General features: G+C 35.4%; 1 protein-coding gene across 2 annotated transcripts in view; it reads left to right on the top strand.

Annotated features, from left to right (window-relative positions):
* The window catches only part of LOC106050622 (uncharacterized), a 34852-nt gene extending 12788 nt beyond the window's left edge, over positions 1-22064 (top strand). For both annotated transcript variants that reach the window (XM_056033452.1, XM_056033451.1), the window contains exons 3-13: positions 681-774; positions 2008-2219; positions 4621-4747; positions 7697-7905; positions 8070-8195; positions 9771-9911; positions 13516-13794; positions 14250-14369; positions 15688-15829; positions 16646-16773; positions 18304-22064. In XM_056033452.1, the coding sequence (XP_055889427.1) occupies positions 681-774; positions 2008-2219; positions 4621-4747; positions 7697-7905; positions 8070-8195; positions 9771-9911; positions 13516-13794; positions 14250-14369; positions 15688-15829; positions 16646-16773; positions 18304-18482 (1757 nt within the window). In that variant the 3' untranslated portion in view covers positions 18483-22064. The remainder of the gene's footprint in view (positions 1-680; positions 775-2007; positions 2220-4620; positions 4748-7696; positions 7906-8069; positions 8196-9770; positions 9912-13515; positions 13795-14249; positions 14370-15687; positions 15830-16645; positions 16774-18303) is intronic.

Genomic DNA, 22064 nt, shown 5'->3' with positions numbered 1-22064 from the left:
GTGACTCACTTCTGAATAGCTTAGAGACAGAACAACGGTAGAGGCTCACTTCAGAATAGCTTAGTACTGATGTGTTTTCTAAGACAAATTTCGTTAGGCTTAAATAATAAAATGCAGTGAATAGCATATTTGGTATTCTAACTAACATTTTTTAATAGGAGAAAATGCATTGTAGATACCTCAGAATATGCATTTTGGGGGGGTTTAAATACCGGAAATAGTGCTTGGTGCAGCGGCTTCGCCCCGGATTCCGCTAACGGAGCTCAAAGCGCTCAAACAAATATATATGTGTGTGTGTATGTGTGTGTGTATGTGTGTGGAGCGGGGGCAGGGAGGAAAAAATCCCCACCCCAAAAAAAATCTTGACTACGCCCATGCGAACTCGCATTAAATAACTAACAACATTAATAGTATTATATGTATGCTGCCTGATAAGTTCTTGGCTAAAATATTGATAGTCTAGAGAAAAGATAGTTTAGAGAATTAATAGTCTAGAGAATTAATAGTCTAGAGTAGAGAATTGATAGCCTGGAGAACTCATCGTCTAGAGAATCGAAAGTCTAGAAAATTGATAGTCTAAAGGATTGATAGTCTAGAGTAGTGTTTCCTTATGTTGAATTAAAAAAAAAATATCGTCAACTACTAGCATGAGATATAACAAATTCATTAATCTATTTCAGAGAATGAATATACAATCAGTTTTGATGATATGCCACCAGGGAGTCTCTATAACTGGACCTTCACAGCGCCCATGTATACCTATGTAACTCTTGTGTAATAGAATTTTTTTAATTTCATTTTTCATCTACTTCATGTATAACAATTATATCAGGGTATCGCGATAATGTCTGACTATAATAAAACAAAAAAATAAAAGAATACAGAACGTTTATAAGAATTTTATATTTTGTTATACTATATTCCAGTATACAAAATGTCTAATCTTATAAAGCTCCCCACATGTATATGAAATATGAAGTTTAACTATTTCATAAATAAATATCGCGATTTATGATTCCAACTTACCATGATATTGTAGTCAATGTGGTAAGCACTCAATGATAGGAAATGAATACATAAGTCTAATGATTAAATAACAAATTAAAAGTAAATAGCGACTATACAGTAATTAAAACATTAAGTTCTGTCTGTCCCTCTAAAGCCGGAATCCACTGTCTCACGTTGCTCAGTATCTGTCCTTCACCAGTTGAACAATGCGTTGGCGCGTACCATAATCGTCACCACAGGAGAGGAGTTAAAACAAAATGTTCAAAAATACTACTTTTGTAAGCACAAATGTTTCCTCAAAACATAGGTCTCCACAACTGCACACACAAACATGTGAGACTAAGGACAGACTTAGACTGGAAAAAGAAAATCCTTATCGCAGCTGAGTCTGCGTAGCCACGGGAAATTCTGCACTTTTCATTAATCTTCGGACTCAAAGACAAGCCCTAATTATTATTATTATCAAAACCAGGGCCGGACTTAGGCCACTGGAACCTATACGGTCGCAGTGGACCCCGCACTTTCATAGACACCGCGCTAATTCAAGGTGTAAATTATTAAATTAAAACATTACAACATATATATATAATAACAGGTTTTGTGCAGCTTCCTGATTATCCTGAGGCTAGTGAAAATCTCTTGTTATTGCAAAATATACAAAAAGTTTTGGAAATCTCCTGAAAGCATACAAATCTCCTGAAAAATAGACAAATTTATCATATTGGGGTGCCAATCCTACGAGCGATAAAAAAAAAACGACATTCATTTAATAAAAATGTATTGTAAATACGAATGTATTTTCTAATACAAAATCTTAATGTTAACATTAAACTTATCCTTACCAGACTAGGCCCCGCGTAATTCCGTTTCGCAGAGGGGCTCGAAATTGCTAGGACCGGCCCTGATCAAAGCATATTTCTTCATTATCGCATCTGTTTTCATCTAGATAAGATAATCATTTTTAAATTTTCTATTTCTATTTATTTCTGCCCTATTTAGATTATGTTATATAGATCTGAACCCAAGCAACTGCCAAAACAATTATGTCTACGTGACTGATAATATAAACAACGTCATCGCGTCAGAATATATCTGTTTAAAGAATACGTCCAGTGCACTATATTTTGCGTCTCGCAAGAACGTCATCTCTATCAATTACAAGTTAACTGATAGCGGATACAGAGGTTTTAGAGGAAGTTACTCAGTTAGAGGTAAGTCATTTTTTTAGCGCCCCTTAAAGGGAAAAAGACACTATTGGTTTTGGTGGTCTGTCTGTCTGTCCATCCATCCGTCCCGTTTAGATCTTCGGGGGCCGATTTTGAGTTTGTGTTTCCACACAAACTGTCTTTGTAACCTCCTTTTTTCATTACTTAATAACGAACTTTGTCTAGTTAGTAAACGCTCGCTAATAGTACTTCTACATTTTGTCTGTAAAGTTTACATCAACTCAGTCTGTCTGTCTGTCCGTCCGTCTGGGTAAAGGTTTGAACACATTATTTTTCCCACACTTATATTCAAAACTTAGAAACTATGCACATTTATTTATTGGCAAAGACATGAATCAATACAAAATTTAAACAATTAGTCAATTAATTTCTGGTTATTAATTATTTTGTTTGACACTAACAAGTGAAATTGATCCTTCAGCCTACAGATATAGCTAAATGTTAGGTTGTGTCCCCTTTGATAAATTCTCGGATCAAGTTGAAACTTTAAACAATTATTTATCGTTCTAAAACTAACCAATTAGTAAATTAAATATTGGTAACTAATTATTTAATTTGATATTGAAAAAGTGAAATAACTTCTACATTATTGAGAGATATGATTGCAAGTGTGGAGATCTTTACATTACAAAAGCTTTTTCTTATCATAAGAAGATTTTAAAATTATTTTGCTTGTTTTAATGTTAAGCATATAAATATAAATTTTACATTAACAAGTCAAGGTCTTACTAAACCATGTGTTTAACAAGTCAAGGTCTTACTAAACCATGTGTTTAACAAGTCAAGGTCTTACTAAACCATGTGTTTAACAAGTCAAGGTCTTACTAAACCATGTGTTACTTGAAATGTAAATAGCGTTCATAAACCCGTGTCTTTCGGCGAATTACGCGGCATGCTGTCTCAAAAAATTGGTCTCCAGCATTTCCTGCATGCTTTTCCCAGTTGGTGTCCATTGCTCTAAAAATTCTCAGTAAATGTCCGGCGCCATTTTATACGACGACGTCCATCTTTTCGTTCTCTTTAACTTTGATGTTAACCAAACATTTAAGACTTGCGATTCATTTCTGAGGAGGACTTGCTCCGCAAACTTTGTGCGACGCTCTGTCAGAATCTCATGAAGTAGTCGAGTGCCTTCTTCGGCATAGGATTTCTTCCGTTTTCTGCAAGGTTTCATTACGTGATAACAAGTATACTTTTAAGCTCTGTTGCAAATTTTAAACTCCCAATAGAATTTCTTGACCTGCCGCTGCTTAGATGTGGTTCTCTGTGAAAGGTGTTAACTCTTTCTCTCCGTAATTATTTACCACATTCTGGCGGAATCAACGCTGGTATCGTCTGTTAGGAGAGAAAGAGTTAAAGCGTCATTAAATTGTCGTGCACCGTCCTATCATTTTTCCTATATTTTTGCTCCCTACACCAATACTACAGAAAAGAAGGTTTTTGGTGAATGCTGTTTGCAAGTTGGAGGGTACTCCTTTACGTTCTTCAGCTGAAAATATGATAACTTAAAATAGACGACCCCCCCCCCCCAAACCAGAGAAACGCGTTTAACTCCAGCATATTGGAATAGAGATCACGTGGTAGCAAATGAGTTACACAGGAAATTAAAATCTTTCACAATGAACTCTGAGTACACATTTTATAAATTAAAAAAAAAAAAGAAAAGCTCCTGCCAAAAGTATTCAAACTTTAATAAATCGTTGATTTTCCTAGAAGAATTCTGAAATACTTTATAATTTGCTCTAAAAATCCATGACCCTAAAAGAAATAAGCCACAGCATATTTGTTACATTTTTATTTGTCCTTACCTTAGAAAATATGTTTTATCACTTGAGATTTATGAAGTTCCACATGTCTGTATATTCCTTTATAGTTGGAGCAGCCCCCACTTCGACCGTATGTCCCGATAGTAATAAAAAATAAAGAGAAACGAAATTCATTGTAGTCCACTGAAGAATTTTCTGGTGATGTGGCAGGTCTGCAGCAGTACGGCCCTCTGACAGGCAACGAGGATGTTCCCAGGAATGTTAAGGGCCTTGAATGTGTCTGTGAGGTCCGTTGTCATATCCCCTCGGTTGATATAACAATAGTGTATATTGTCATTTTAGATAATAAAGATGTCAGCGGTTTTCCTTTTTTTATCAATGATCAGGGCGATTAAAATCTACCGTTTAGTCAATCAAAATGGGCCTATCCCTGTATAATTAGTGATCAGTAAACTGGGGAATATCTTCTTCTTATTATTATTTGAATTTTAGTTTAAATAATTATTAATCATTAGAACTAATAGGCTCTTCTGTTGTTTGTCTCTTCTTTGCAAGCGTTGAGCCTTGTAAGACGAAGCTGATATTAGATTCTTTGCATTTTATGATTTAATTTGTTTTAGATAATAACACTGTTCTGACGGACACTTCTGGCTACATAATGAATCCTGGTTATCCATACGGATATCTTGAAAACTGTTATTATACATGGCACATATCAGCTAAGTCAGGACACTTTGTTTCTTTAAGGTATTTCCTTATAATACCATAGAATAGTTATCTATATTTTGTTTTATAATATATGAATATATTTAAAATAAATGTGCATTAGCTAGTGTTTTCAGTTTTATCCGTTGTTTAATAAAACTATTCATGTAAAAAGACAGCGCTTTTGTTTTTGACAAATGAGTATGTCACTGGTGTTCTACTATACTCAATTTTTTACCAAAATAAACTCAACGTACACTTTTGGTCAACAAAAAGTCCTAAGAAGTATAATGTTTAAATATCAGAAACTCTGAACAAAAAAAGATCAGCAACCACAATCCTATCTTCCTCCATACAAAATGTTCATAGTGTATTTGATTTAAAAAAAACAAAATGATTCAGTTTCAAAAGACAAAATACGTTTTTTTTAACAGCGCTTTTAATTTTTGAGATCTCGATAAGTGAGACGGACATACTGACAGACAGACCATCCAGAATAATTAACGGATTTTCCCGTTTGGGAAATGAATAATAATATAAGTACATGTACTGTATGTTCAATATGGTGCTGGGCAAAGCTTGGGCGGACAAGGATCTCGAAAACGGCTCTAGCAATTTGCCTACAAATTTGAACCGTTGATGTATGTCGTTGGAAAAAGAATTACTGGCTCTTTGGCCACATTGGAAAAACTCTAGTTTGACCGTTATAATCTTCTAAACCAGGGGTGGGCAAATTACGACCCGCGAGCCACATGCGGCCCGCCTGAGTGTTTTATGCGGCCCGCCGACTCCAACAGAAATAAGGTGTGTCCACAGTATATACATATAAAAAAGCAAATGTATTAAAAATAATATCTATATAAATTATTGAAACTGTCTCATTATAAAAAGTTTCAAGTAAACGAAGAATATGCTTATTGGCTTTACCTCAATACACTCAATAGAAGACACAATCTCTGATCAGTATTTATTCGATGCTATGAAGACTTGGAACAAGATGCAAGTGTAACAACTGATGGAGCTAGATCTTTGACTGGTTGAAATTGTTTTGTTGTTGTTTTTTTAATAAAAAAATATCCCAACCATAAACTCTAAACAGGAAAGTTTGCACAAAGCTGCATAAAATTTCAAAATAATACAAACAAAGGTAGCATACTAGTCAACCTTTGAAGAGATAAGTGGTAGTTCCGATTTATGATTTATGAACAATATAATCCAATGTATCCGCTTTTTTACCATGGGATAGGCAAATAAGAACAATATAAAATCTCAAGGAAGAAATTGTTATGTTACTTGAAGGGCATTGACTGTAACCTTGTTACCAATATTTCTAATGAAGAGTGGAAGACATGTTTCATAAGTGCTATCGCAATGGGCCTTTTGCATATGAAATCCAAATGCATGTTAAATCTTTTCAAACAAGGCATTCCCATTTCTACAAGCAAGCAAAAGAAAACAGGTTTTGTTATTGAAATGTGAAACTATTTCTAGTGAAATAATCAAAAGTACAAATATTATTTAGATTCCTTAATTGTGCAATTTATAAAATCGAATTATAAGACGTCAAGAACAAGTTTTCAATACCATCAGCTCACTATTTAGTGCAAAAGCTGATTCTACTCCAGAGGCCATAACTCCAATCAAAGAGAAGTTCCAGTCAGTACTTCCACGTGAGTCTTATGGGTGCTAGAAGCTGCATTTCAACACTTAAAAAAAATTTATGGCTGTTCACACTATTTGGGTACACACATACATCTGTTCTTCTTCTTCGTTCTCATTTTACATGTTGGAGGGTTTAGATCAGTAATCCTATATCTGAGAATAAACCGTGCAGTGGTTTCCAGATTAGGCAGTTCTCGGAATAGTTTTGATTCTATAACAGGGATTAGGGGCCAGAGACTTGTTCGGGTCTCTTGATTTAGTATGCACCATTAAAGGACATGGTCAGCATTCTCTGGTGATGCTCCGCAAGGGCAAATTTCGCTCGTCCCGACATTTAACTTCCGGAACATATATTGTCTCCTTCAGTGATCAAGTATTTTTTTTGTGTGTAGAAACTAAACAAGTATAATTATTGGTCGATTTTGATGACTGTAATTTGACAGCAGTCACAAGGGTAACATTAAGTAAAATAGTTCCACAGTTCCGGAACATTATGCACGAGTGTGAAAAGTAAAATACTGCACATTAAGTACAACTGTATATTTGTGGGGATATTGTAATATAAAAGACGACGGCAATGTAAAACAGAAATCGTAAAATCGGTTTCGAAATTTGCTAACTCTTGTTGTATTTCACTAGCGATCCAGAACGTTGGTTTGGGTGGGGGTCGGGGGCGTTTTTTTTTTCAAACTCTAACGCCCAGTAAACCCTAACCCTATTTGCATAAACGCACATACAGCATATATATATATGCCGAAAAAAAATTATTCAAAAAATAAAATTTAAAAAAAAAAGCTAATTTGTAAGTGGTACATTGTGTTCAGTAGGCCTATTTGTAAACTTTGTTTTGTTACAAAACTAAAATGTAAAGCTCTAAAAAGAAAATCGGAATCGTTGGAAAATTGAAGTCGAGCATTTAAATTCTACTCTAATTTTTGTTTTGCATTTTTAAGGATTCAAGCATAAATTGTGAGTTATAGTCCCATATTTATATTCGTATGAATTCTAAATTTTCGAAAACAAATTCTTTCTTAAAATAATTATGATATGATCTAAAAATAGGTTGAAGTATAAATAATCTGTATATATTATTAACATAAGTAATAAATTCGGGGGGGGGGGATCGGTCGAGCGGGGGACTATCACCACTACCGCCCCCCTCCTGGATCCTCCAGTGACATATTTACAATCGCACTTTTAATTAAATGATAAAAGGGAATATGCAGATTTAGCAACGATGACTACCTAAGTTCAGCTGCTGCTCAAGTGATATTCTAAATCTATTTTGTGAACGGCTTGAACATATTTAAAGTGTTTTTGTTCCATTAGCTTGCTCTATCTAGATCTGGAGACAAATTATGATAGGCTGATTGTTTATGACGGACCAAATACTTTTTCAAGTCCAATCTATAATTATTCTGGCTATAATAACGGCACACAAAAGAACCTGACCTCTACCTCCAACAACATGTTCATTGTGTTTACAAGTGATTCGAGCTACTCTGGACACGGTTTCTTTGCGCTATTTGTGACACTAGGTAAACACAACTAAGTAGATATTTTAGATCACTGTATTGTGTTTTTAATTACAATTATAGATCATGTAATCTCAATAGAACATTCTTATGTTTAAAGCCAAAATATTTTGTTACAATATCTGTTTTTAACATATATATGCAAACTAAATGTTTGATATTCGAAGGTCAAGCATACGGGCATGTCTGTAACAGTACACACAGGTGTTCAGATGACCTTGACTGTTTGGGGGGAATTTGTAGCTGTAACGTGTCCTTTTATTATGACATTACAACGGGACACTGCACAAAACGTAAGTAAAAATTTACTGTATTTTCTGAACTTACCATGCTAGACGTCACGCAGTCACTTGACTTCAGCAATGGCTGTCTACGGGGACACCTGAATGGTTGTGAATTAATTTATTTTTGATTCAGTTGAAGAGAAGATTTTGAAAGAGTCTGAGTTGGAAAACGCATTTTTTTTTTGTTAGAGCAGGAAATGTTTTTCCTATCTGAGATAGATCGTTTCACGTATCAGTTTAAATAAACCTAATCTAGGTTAATAAACTTAGGATTTAGCCAGGCGTAAGGAAATTCCATGTCGTCACCTGATACGCGCTGGCGAGGCATCTCATAACACTGAATGGATTGGTTAGATCTGGGGTTTTTTGGGAGGAGTTAAGGAAATGATTTGATACTGCGGGATTTAGAGCTTTAGTGTGGGAATTGAAACGTGTACAGTCTAGTCGCATTTATTTCTTTAGTTGTGAAATTAGTATTAATCTGAATCTATCTAATGCTATTAGAGCATGGAATGGCTTGCTTGAGTCAACAAGAATTGGCAGAATTTAAGTCATTGATTAACATGCATGATTGGATTGACATAGGGACACGCGTAGGACGTAATCATCTTCTTTTTTGAAGTAACGTCTGTATTATATAAGATAAGAGTTTGCTAGTGCTAGATAGATGTTCCTGTCTTCCGATTAGAAAATAACTAGACTAAGGTGTGGAGTTGCGATTCAACCCCCTAGACCACGAGCCTTCACAACCACCTTGGGTACAACTTCTAGAGAGACAGTTTGTGGCAACGTAAATAACTGTAAGGTGAATATAAGGAGTGTAGATGGATATTGATTTCAGGAGAGTTTCAGAGTTTTTATTTAGAGAGTGTGTTTTTTTTTTTTGTTTTTTTTTGTATTCGAGAAAGACAGCTTTTTCCATCTGAGAGAGATAGTTTGTCTTGTGCGATGTACGGTGACTAATTCAATAGCTTTGTAGCCTATTTGATGTAGGCACTTTAAGAAGTTCAAATACGTTATTGATTGACTGCAAGAGTTGATTCTTCTTCAAAAGTGTGCTAGTTGTTTTCTTTGCACATATCATTGTGGTGGCTGAGTGGTAAAGCACTTGGCTTCCAAATCGGGGTCCAAGGTTCGAATCCTGGTGACAACTGGGATTTTTAATTTCGGGATATTTAGGGTGTCTATTGAGTTCTCCCAGCTCTAATTAGGGCAGAAGTAAAGGTGATGGGTACACATCGTCAGGGTAAACATGCCTGTATTACCAAAACTTGAGCATTACACACAAAGGCGGTTTGTGGCACCCCTCCTGGAAAACACATTCCATTACTTAAAGGACCAGAATAGGAATTTAATGAACACTCTCTTATGGTCTTCGTTGTCGCTTTGAGGTGCTAATTTGAGTTCTTACCTAAGTTATTTACAGTTGTCCAGACATCTCATATACTTTCATAACCCTATTGAAAATGGCTTGCGAAATTGTATTTTTAAAAACAAACAAAAAATATTTCAAGGGCATAGGTTTGACTAATAATAACAATAAAAAAATGTTTAATTTTATTTACTATTTTGTTTTTTTTACAGCTCTACTTCACGGAGCAATGTGCGTACCAAGCATCAATAACATGTGTGCGACAGACTTCACCTGTTCAACAGACAGAATGAACACAACTAGATGTCTTTGCTCTAGCGACCAGTATGAGAAGCTAGGGACATGCTACTGGGGTAATTTGAATTGTTCGTTAATTTCGAGATTGTGTATATTCACTGTATATAATCAACCAACGCAATAATATTATGGCATGTAACTTGACATCAAAACTAAAGACTAAAATATATGAAAATACTCCATACAATCAGGATTTTGTTACTGATTTATAAGCGCAGGGTACTGTTTTAGATCCATTCAAACGAGTTCACAATTATGCAAATTTGTTACATCTATCAATTATGATAAAGTAAGGGCTTAAAGATCTTCACGGCCAGAAGTTGCCCATGGGAATTAGCTCTAATAGTCTATAAAATACTCCAGAATGGCATGCGTCTCCAACAGCTTCTGATTATTAGGACATGCTCACGTGGCTTAGTTGTTGATCCTGGCGAATCTTCTACTAACAGTTGAAAAGGCGAAGGCATACCTGGCGCGGCGCCAACAAACAAGGAGCTACGGGCAGATGAAGCTTGTCAGCATAGAAAGGAAATTCATCTAGGCTCCAGGCATGGGCGCTAGCATGGAGGTTCAAGAGGTGCACTAGCACCCCCTGGATTCTGAGTTGCCAAATTCAAGCCATTTTTTTCGCACCCTCAAATTAATTAACTTTTAAGTAGTAACTGAAGAAGTAGTGCTTCCACTGGTTAATGTAGTAGTAGATTAGCCTTAGGCCTATGGAATGGATGGCCAACCATGTACGTGCACTTCTGAATTCTGAGTAGCCACGTTTTAGCCATATATTTTTTTTAAATTTTATAACGAAATACATCTTCCAGTCTGCTTTGTTTTTATTACTTAGATGTAGATGTAGTCAGAATCTAGGGGGGTGCAAGTGCATCACCATGTACCCCCTTACTGGGTGCCCATGCATTATTGATTCAAGAGTTTAATAAATTAATTTTAAAATAAATTTTATAATATGTAGTTAAGGTCTAGAATTTTTTTTTTGCCAATTATCTTTCGATGTGATAAATGTTATATTTTCTTTGAACAAAAGTGAAGAGTCTTTCGAATTTGCAGTCGGTGTCAGCGCTTGATAAAACAGCAGGTTAAACACGTCCATCCGTAAACAATAGAATAGATACAAGAAAGTTCTTCACATGTCATCGTTCGAGTCAAAAGGTTGATTTGGATCTACGGAGTACTGGCAGCAGCAAGAAACCAAAAAAAAAATATGAGCTGTAGCATTTTAAATTAATTACATTTTCTGGGTATTTTATTACAGATATCTCAGGCACTGAGCAGAAGTCTTTGAGTGTTCGGTTCGTTGATTGCTATTGTATTTGACTTCCTTGGTTTAGTTCCTGTTGCATGTGTCTAACGTCCTTGTATAGTCTAGACATGGACAAACTACTCGGCCAAGGCTGCCCCGTGATGGCTAGCATTTATTTCCGTAACTGTCCCTAGCGATAGCATTGTTGCTAAATTTTCCTCTTTTGTGTGAGACACAATGAACTGAAAAATACAAATCCAGTCGAGTTTTAAGTCTCAACTTAGAAATCTTTGACTGTTTCGTGGATCTTAAAATAACGGCTGCAAGTGAAACCAGACAAACTGCACATATGTAGTAAATGTCTCCTCCTCTTGTGTTTCTGACTTGTCTTTTCATTGTCGTCAATTATCTGTTCTTGAACCAGTTTCCATGGTGTTTCAGTCTTTCCAACTTAACATAGTGGCCGCTCAACAGCACATCAGCAGTTACATTAATGGCTAAATCAAAAACCAACTTGACCATCCTGAGGAACACGTCAGAGGTATCATCTTGAGGAAGGAGAGACTGCTGGCAGAAAATCTTAATACCGGATATTGAGTTGCTGCTGCCGAAAATTCGCAGTGGACAGACACACTGAGAAAAAACCACATGCTGGGATTTTGGGAGTTCTTACAGAACACGGCTTTACATATTACATATCTTAATTCTTAAGTTTCTTCATTACGTCACGCTTTTCGAGCAAAAATAATGGTCAATTCAACTTGTTTTTTGTCTTCATCCTAAAACGATGCAAGCGTTGCAATGCAAAGAAGACTATCAGAACTGCACGATAAGCGTTCATCGACACGAAAAGCAAAGCATTAGTAAAGTTATTGACAGTTTCGGCAGCCACAGTCAACGTTTGCAGTTTTTGTTTGATCAAACGTAGGCAAGCACTGACCTCACGGGATAAAGTTGTCAATGGGTACAGTGAATACTTTGTTCACGTGATTAGTTTCTTTTTTTTTTCTATTTTATGAACAAGAAGTATTTACTGTGCATTTAATATCGATTATGTATGAGGGCCCGAATGGAGGGGGGCAGTTCTTTTCTTTAATATTATAACAAACAAGATGAAGCTACGACTTTGAGCCATGGGTGTCAGCTTGCACCACCCTGCAAAAGCAATTCCAAACCACAACAATGAACGATACAGAGCAGTTTTCATAATTTATTAATCAGAATGTATTCAAACTAGAAATGAATTCTGAATTTTATATAATTGAGGATTTTTCGAAGATTTTCAGACGGAATATTTTGCTCATTGTTTGCAATTCGATTACTTTAAGATCCAATAGACATTAAGAAGTACTTTACAGTACATAGTAACTTAGAAAAGGAAGAAAATACGTTATGAAGAACATTGGAGAGGATATAAGGAAACCTAAAGAAATCAAAGAAAATTTAAGAAGGAAGATTGGGGAGAGGGAATTTTAAAAGTGAATTGACATACTAAACAATCCCAATGATAACTATTGCCAACTACATAGAAGTTAGTTTGCCAATGATAACTATTGCCAACTACATAGAAGTTAGTTTGCCATTGATAACTATTGCCAACTACATAGAAGTTAGTTTGCCATTGATAACTATTGCCAACTACATAGAAGTTAGTTTGCCATTGATAACTATTGCCAACTACATAGAAGTTAGTTTGCCATTGATAACTATTGCCAACTACATAGAAGTTAGTTTGCCATTGATAACTATTGCCACTACATAGAAGTTAGTTTGCCATTGATAACTATTGCCAACTACATAGAAGTTAGTTTGCCATTGATAACTATTGCCAACTACATAGAAGTTAGTTTGCCATTGATAACTATTGCCAACTACATAGAAGTTAGTTTGCCATTGATAACTATTGCCAACTACATAGAAGTTAGTTTGCCATTGATAACTATTGCCAACTACATAGAAGTTAGTTTGCTATTGATAACTATTGCCAACTACATAGAAGTTAGTTTGCCAATAATAACTATTGCCAACTACATAAAAGTTAGTTTGCCAACAATAACTATTGCCAACTACATAGAAGTTAGTTTGCCAATAATAACTATTGCCAACTACATAAAAGTTAGTTTGCCAATGATAACTATTGCCAACTACATAGAAGTTAGTTGCGCTACAAGAAATACAGCTTATACATTTGAATTTGCAGTTCAAAAAAAAGTTCCCCAAAATTATTGTAAGCCTTTAAAAATGTATACATTATAATTACGTCTACAATCTGAACACTGAAAACACTAAAAAGCAAGTTAATTGTAGTTATCTTTCATAGATGAAAATCTCCTATTGTGGAAATCAATTTCTTTTAGATTTAAATTCTGTTGTTTTTTTATTTTATTTTTTTTTTGGTTATAAAGATTCAGATTTAAAGGCTACAGTTTCAAGTAAAACCTTTCCAAGTGTCATTTACCTCAATTGGACAACAATGTCAGAACGTTCTGACCTGACCTACATTGTGACATGGGAATCTTCGTGGCTCAGTTCAGACAGTGGTCACGTCACTAGCAGCTTAAAGGAGGTGTATGTGACAGGTCTGACTCCTCAGCAAAACTACACCTTCACCATTACATCAGTATTACCATCGGACAGCTTCTACGACAGTAAATCTATACAGACTACATACATAGTATCCACTGGTTAGTCACTTATTAAATAAACATTTGTTTTAGACTGGGAATGTTTTCGATAATTTCTAAATATTGTATTTTTCTGACTTCACTAAATTAATAAAGAAAGATATGAAAGAAGAGAGTTTCTGTTACATAAAAACTCAATTGGAGCCCTGCTAGTCCGTTACTATGACATTTACAGTGTATGTAAGTTGTCGCTATTTACCTTCATGTTGTCTTATATTAATGTAGAAATTTAAATTAAACTTTTCGTCCACTAACGAAATTCTGGTTCATTTTAAGTAACTCAAAAAACTTTTGTAGTAGATAATAACCAATAATACAAAAAACCTTTAAGAATATTTTCTTAAAATTGTACATTCTTATAGCTAATGTGTTTGCTGATGTATGTCGCCATGTATATAGGTAACTAAATTATTAGCTATTAGAACTATGTAATATATTTATATATTTTTTAATAGAATTAGATGGACTCACAGAGTGTAAAAATACCTCACAATGTAACGATACAATAAGCTGTGGTAATGGAACATCCATCAGCTCAAACATAGCCTCAAACATATCTCAAGCTTCTGTAGCTGGTGAGTATCAAGCCTCGTATTCTTTGAGTCACTGCGTATTTAGCAGTTTACAATAGGGGTCAAGAAGTTTTGGAAAGAGGGAGGGATGGTTCAATATTGTATTGTAAGGGCGTTCGCGTTCCAATATAGAATTTTTGGACCGTTTCAATATTGTATTGTAGGGGCGTTCCAATATACTATTGCAGGGGCGTTCCAATATAGAATTGTGGAACGGTTCAATCAAGAAGTGTAGAACGGTTAATTTAGAATTTAGAATTGTGGGACGGTTAAATATAGAATTGTGGGACGGTTAAATATAGAAGTGTGGGACGGTTAAATTTAGAATTGTGGGACGGTTAAATTTAGTATTGTGGGACGGTTAAATATAGAACTGTGGGACGGTTAAATTTAGAAGTGTGGGACGGTTAAATATAGAATTGTGAAACGGTTAAATATAGAATTGTGGGACGGTTAAATTTAGAATTGTGAGACGATTCATTATAGTTGCTGTTGGAGAGGGAAGAAAAAGGATTAGAATAGAATTTTAAAAGTTGAATGAAAAAAACATGTCTAGGTGTCTACTAATTTGGTAAAAAAAAACATTTGGGTCATTGTTTGATAAAAAAAAAATATTCATATGAAAGCTAAAAATATTTTAGAAATAAGACAAAGCACTTTCTGGGTTAGGATATTGTGATTTTACTATCATAAAGGGTTAAAAGACACATATAGCAAACACAAGAAAACACAAAATCACTTTTGTTTTCTCCGCAATAAGATCATTAAATACAATTCAATCACCTGATACAAACATTTCACAATGTAACTTTGGAGTGAATCTGGTGTGAATGTATATTTTTGTTTTCTTAAGTTAATAAATTTTGTTTGGTGAATTGCACAAATTGTAAGACAAATTTCATTATGGATGATATCGATTAATTATAATAATAATAATAATTATTATTATTATTATTATTATTATTATGTTAGAAACTAACGAGTAGTCATTCTCTGGCGCTGCCAGGGTGTCGAGTTTCGCTAAAGAGAAACAAAATTCATCGTAGTCCCTTTAACATTTTCCACTGAGGAATTTTCTGGTGATGTGGCATGTCTGCAGCAGTACCGCCCTCTGACAGGCAACGAGGATGTTCCCAGGAATGTTAAGGGCCTTTAAGGTGTCTGTGAGGTCAATTGTTATTATCCCCTCGGTTGAAATAATAATGGGGTATATTGTTATTTTAGACAATTTCCATAGACACTTAATCTCCAAACCTAGGTTCCCATATTTTCTTTGTTTTTCTATCTCTTATTATTATTATTATTATTATTATATCTCAAGGCAACAGTCAAGATAAAGAGGACACAATACAAATTGTCCTTATCGTTGTGGCTGCAGTTGGTTGGTTTGTTGCTTTGACAGCTCTGGTAACAGTGATTATCGTATGTTTACGAACTAAACAGAACAAGGGATCTCAAGCTATGTAAGAAACACATTTTTAAAAAAGAATAAGAACCAAAAGCATTATTTATCTAGACACATTTTTTTTTGGTTTTAACGTAGTAGGGTCAACTCCAAACGCCTAATGTGTTTACTCCAATGATGTATTTATACTAGCCCTTATATATAAATACAAAGTATAAATGTCTAAATTAAAATTAATGAATCAATTAACTATGATTTCCCAATAAAAGTGATTGTCCAACAGAACCATATCTTATTGATTCGATTCTCCATCGACACTAAATGTCAACTTCCGTTGTACAATAATTCAAATCTCTACTTCAACTCGGTTATTGAATTAATACAATTAAATTTACATTAACTAAATTCCATTATCTTCAACTTAACTAACATTTATTCAATTTGTCTTTCCTTCCATTTACTTTAAATGTCTTTACTTGACTTCCTTTCTCGTTCTCTCTCTCTCTCTCTCTCTCTCTCTCTCTCTTTTCACTCTCTTTCTCTCTCTCTCACTCTCTCTCTCTCTCTCTCTCTGACTTTGAATTATCAAATGCAGTCTTCTATCTTTGAAATAAACATTTTTACAAAATAGTGTATCACATTAAATAATAAAATTCTGACCTCAAAACTAAGTACAAATAGGTCAGTGACACATTTTAGCCAGAAGACTATATATATTAATTATTCAGGGTTACCTATATTCAAAATCGTAAGGAGTATCCACACCATGCGTCTGTAGTTAACCTTACTTTTTTTATATAATCAAAATACACATTAGTATTTGTAGATCTCATGCAAGATCATAGAGACTTAAACATTGTTGCTCTTTCAATAGTGAAGAAACAAATAAGGAAAGAAACAAAGAGTCTGTGATGTCATTGAATGACATTTTGTCCAAACAGTCTAGCGCAGCAACCAAAAATGAGTACAAACCCATGTCTGAGTCTACCCAAGCATTAACAGGTATATTTAATGTGGTTCTTTTTTAAACATTATACATTTGGTTATTGATAAAGTAGTCTTGGAAGACATAGCTCTAGACCGCACCAGATGGAGAGAGTGACCAAGAAAGCTATGGACAGTGAAAGTACATGGGTCTCAGCTCAGGAAGAAAAACGTACAATCAGAAAAACGACCAGCTCCTCTACCACCGAAGTAAAAGCAGCCTTAACCTGCGCTATCTGTGGACGGGAGTGTCTCTCCAAAATAGGGCTCCACAGCCACATGAGGACGTGTGCTCTGAGATGAACCATAGTCATTCTACGACTGAAGGAGGCCAATAAAGAAGTTTGTCAAATGGATGAATAGTCTTTCTCAAACTTTTACCTGTTCTAGTAACGCACCACCCTCTCACACACACTGTTCAAACCAGTGGCGTAGCTACGGTGGTGGGAGGAGGGGGGAGAATTTGAAAATTCCCCCGGGCCCTCACTTGAGGGGGGGGGGCCCAAATAAGTGTTGTTTTTTTCACATTAAATATTAAATATTACGCAAAATGCAGGGGCCCCCCAAAAAAAGTCAAGCCCCCCTACGCCCCTAGTTCAAACTTTTATGTCTGTTGACCATCTTGACATATTGGAGTTAAGGGATGGAATTGTTGGCGGTCGATGACTTGTGGCACCAAGACTATAATTGAGAGTTTCCTTATTTCCTCCGTTTTAAATATAGCCTATTCAAGACGCAGCGCAGAGGTTACCAACATAACTAAAATACAAATATAACTGATTTTAAGAGAAATATAAAAGTAAAAGAACCTCTTGCATGGTTGGGCCTAGCTATTGCGGGGCCGTATGCGAAACGGATGGCGCGGGGCCAAGTCTGGGTAAAGATAAGCGTAACGTCTAAATTAAGATTTAGTATTTGAAAATGCATTCGTCTTGACAATAAATTTTTATTAAATGAAAGCTGACAATGCCTTTTTTTATCGCGCGTAGCATTGGCACCCCCAAAATGACACTTTTTTTCAATTATGTTTTTGAGATGTTTATGAGTTTTCAGATTTCCAGGACTTTTTAAATATATTTTGCAATTACAGGGAATTTCCAGGAGCCCTACGGAAAATCAGGAAGCCGCGGAAAACCTGTTACTATACATACGTTGCAATGTTTTAATTTAATATTTTACACCTAGAATTAGCGCGGGCATATGAAAGTGCGGGGCTCATTGCGACCGCATAGGTTGCAGTGGTGTAAGTCCGGCCCTGACTTCTTGACACAACAACGATTGATATACATAAATATAAATATATAATATGAAATGTGTGAAAAAAAGTGAAAAAAAAAGGAAATAAAATTTCATCACTGGATCACAGTAAGTTTTGCTGTATTTCAGATCTGATTCGATAACTTAATTTCAAGCAACCAATTAGCGTATATCTGTATAAAAGTTTAATGGGAAATAATGTAACTTAAGGAGATTATGTAGTTTGATGATCCTAAAGACTGTGTGTGTAAAACTTACATCTCATATTAGATTCATGTTTTGAACTTTCAGAAGACGCTATATATATCAATGGAAGAGAAGTCCATCTGAAGAAACAACCAGTTCTCCATCTAGACACTAGCCGGGAATCGAACCAACATCCAACTGATAACGACAACAATGTTTATGATGAAGTCATGAGCCCGTTTTCTAAACGTACACACGAAACAAACATATATAACAACTGCTGACCGTATCCCTTTTTTTTTATTTTAGGCAAGAAAAACACAATGTTATTTAGGTTTCCAAGAGTTGTGACTGCTCGATTCATTATCAATGTAAATACTTCGTAGAGTAGTTGACTTTTCTGCCTGAGCACAGAAAAAATATTGAGTGAAAGATACGAAGCTTAGAGAGCCTAAGCTCCCGCCTTGCGCAGGGGATTAGAAAACTAAACATGGATTGGGAATGCAACGGCTTCGTCTGCATTGGATACAATTTATGTAGGTCATAACTAAGTTATCATAACAGTATGAAACTCTGCACTCGGGTTAAAAGGTCGTTCAAGTATATAACTCATGTAGGGAAAAAAGGAAAATGTTGCTGAAAATGACCATATAAATAGTGCAAACTTTCAAATACCTTGGTACTATCTAAGAAAACAAATTAAATTTTACCGCAAACACTGATTATATCAGCAGAAAAGGGCAGCAAAGATTACGATTACTTAGAAAAATGTCTTCGTTTAATAATAGCGAAAATAATTAATAAGTAGTTTTTCATATTATCGCGTGAACTGCAATCTGCAGACATTCACCAAAGTATAGGAAGAGGATAATTTTTTTTTTTTACAAAAATGTTTTTTTTTTGTCTTAAGGCTTTGAATAAGAGATTGACCCTTACAGAACAATTAGATCTATTAGATAATTATTATATGCAAGGCGCACATCGAACTTCTCCTTTACTTTCACCTATCCCTTGATCTGCTGGACCGTTGGGGCACCACTCAAGATCTGTCAACCTTCTTTTTCCATTCTTCTTTGCCATTTGCATTTGATAGAATTTCATTCTGATACTCTTTCTGAAAATATTGAAACATGCCTTTTTACCTTACCTGGGTTGACCACTTTGGGGGCCGATTTTGAGTTTGTGTTCCCACACAAACTGTCTTCGTTACCTTGTTAATTTTTGGGGTTTGCTTCTAAAGGGTACCTGAAATTAATCAGGGAAAGTTAATCGGTTAGTCGTTGTGCTGGCCTCATGACTTCCTCGTTAACCGTTTGCCATAGAAACAGATGACCTTTACATTATACATAATTATCAGTGACCTGTGATATAGACATCCACCGAGAATCACTTTGGAAAATCATTAGAGAATACGGTATCCCAGAAAAATTCGTCCAGATCCTACGACACTTTTACAGTCAGTCTAGTTGCTGCATTAAAACAGAAGAGGGAACAACAGAGTTTTTTACAATCGAGACAGGTGTGAGACAGGGGTGCATCTTATCTCCCTTCCTTTTCCTCCTAGCCATCGACTACATAATGAGGAGAGCAATGAACCAGACTGCCTTTGGTATTCCATGGCATGAACAACTCCGATTGACGGACTTGGACTTTGCTGATGATGTTGCACACTCGGGGCTACAAATAAATTCATTCAAGAAATGACGGAGAGCTTAGACAGAGAGGCACCCAAAATTGGCCTCCGCATAAACTTGGATAAGACTAAAATTATGCGAGTGGGATATAAGGCAAAGGGTGTTCCCGTCAGACTTGGCGAGTCAAAGCTTGAAGAGCTGGACAAGTTCACGTACCATGGCAGCATCATAACAAATGATGGAGATGCTTACCATGATGTAGCGTGCCAAATAGGAAAGGCAGGGAGCATTTTCCAAAGGCTGCAGCCTATTTAGACAAGGCAAGAGATTGGACTCGAGACAAAAATACACCTTCTCAACACATATATATATATGCATGTGAGACGTGGAAGTCATCTGTCAAAATTGAGAAAAGACTAAATCTGGCTCAACAGAGATGGCTTAGAGAGATTTTGGGAGTCAGTTACACAGATCGGGTCTCAAACAAGGAAATCCTATGCCGAACTGGGAGTCGAACACTTAGTGAGCTTGTGACTGAGCGTCGCATGAGGTTTGCGGGACATGTTCTACGTCAAAATGAATTACGCACACCAAGAGTTGCGATAACATGGAAGCCAAAAAGAGGAAAGCGCAAACAGAGACGTCCTCGTATTACTTGGCGACACACCTTCATGGAGGACCTCAGAACAGTAAACACCAGGTGGGAGGAGGCTTCAGACATTGCCAGTGACAGATCTTTATGGAGACAGCTTGCCGCCCAATGCGCCGAACGGCGCGGGAGGACCTAAGTCTAAGTAAGTAAAAGTGATATAGACAAAAAAAAAAATACAAAAAAAATTCTCCCCTTCCTATACTTTGGTGAATGTCTGCAGACTACAGTTCACGCGATAATATGAACAACTACTTATTAATTCTTGTTTTAAATTATGTTTCACTTATAGCATACGAAATTAATTTTTTTTCTCTTTAAAAATAAAAGTAAACATTTTTTAAATGTAACAGTATTACAGAACGTATATAACTTAACAATACAATTGTAACTGAAGTTTACATTTTTTTAGATGACCAATATATTATAAATACAATAGCCTTTCCACACCAGGAACTGTGGGATTTGTGATAGTAAGTGTGTCCTGAGTTACCGGTAGCGCTAATGTGTGTAACTTTGTATTGCTTGACTGTTGTTGTTATTATTTGGATAAGTGAAAGACTGATTATGTGCGAAGTAGTGGATCCATTAGATATGCTGATAGAGACAGAGTGTGTCAAAATAAATATTAAAATAAAATTAACATGTGCAAGTTCATTAAGTCATCTCTTGGTGTGTACTAAAGTTTTAGGAATTTTATTTACTTCTGGTGAAATATGCCATTATATGTGACATTATATTGTTTACTTTTATTGTAAGTTTGATTTAATACCCATTTGATAACCATTTGATACTCATTTGATACCCACTTGATACCCACTTCATACCCATTTGATACCCACTTCATACCCACTTGATACCTACTTGATACCCATTTGATACCCACTTGATACCCATTTGATACCCACTTGATACCCACTTGATACCCACTTGATACTCACTTGATACCCATTTGATACCCACTTGATACCCACTTGATTCCCACTTGATACTCACTTGATACCCATTTGATACCCATTTGATACTCACTTGATACCCACTTGATACCCACTTGATACCCATTTGATATCCACTTGATACCCATTTGATACCCACTTGATACCGATTTCATACCCGAAGAAAAATCCTTGTTAAAGACAGGCACTAAAGAAGAAAATTGGATGTTGAAAAATATGCAGGTCTCAACTGGGTATGCGTAATCACGTAAAACACTGCACTCAGCCTTTATCTTTGGAATCATAGACATTGTCATTATTATTATTTGCATTATTATTATTACTATTGTTATCAATTAGAATCGGTCTAAACACATCGCAATTCAGAAAAGATATCTCTCTCTCTTTCTCTCTCTCTCTCTCTCTCTTTCTCTCTTTCTTTCTGTCTAATTCTAAACTAAAAAAAATCATATGTTGAAAATGTTATTTTTATCTCCATGCTATCTAAGGGACAATATCAATAGCTTTTTACCAGACAGACAGACAGAGTGAATTGATATAAGTTTTGTAAAAATTAACGATGTGAATGGATTTCTAAGAGTGTATTTGCTTGAAAGATACGTCTAATAAATCTTATACTCATAATAA

Source organism: Biomphalaria glabrata, chromosome 6 (genome assembly GCF_947242115.1).
Source record: "Biomphalaria glabrata chromosome 6, xgBioGlab47.1, whole genome shotgun sequence".
Lineage (NCBI taxonomy): Eukaryota > Metazoa > Mollusca > Gastropoda > Planorbidae > Biomphalaria > Biomphalaria glabrata.
This window is presented reverse-complemented; position numbering and strand designations above follow the sequence as displayed.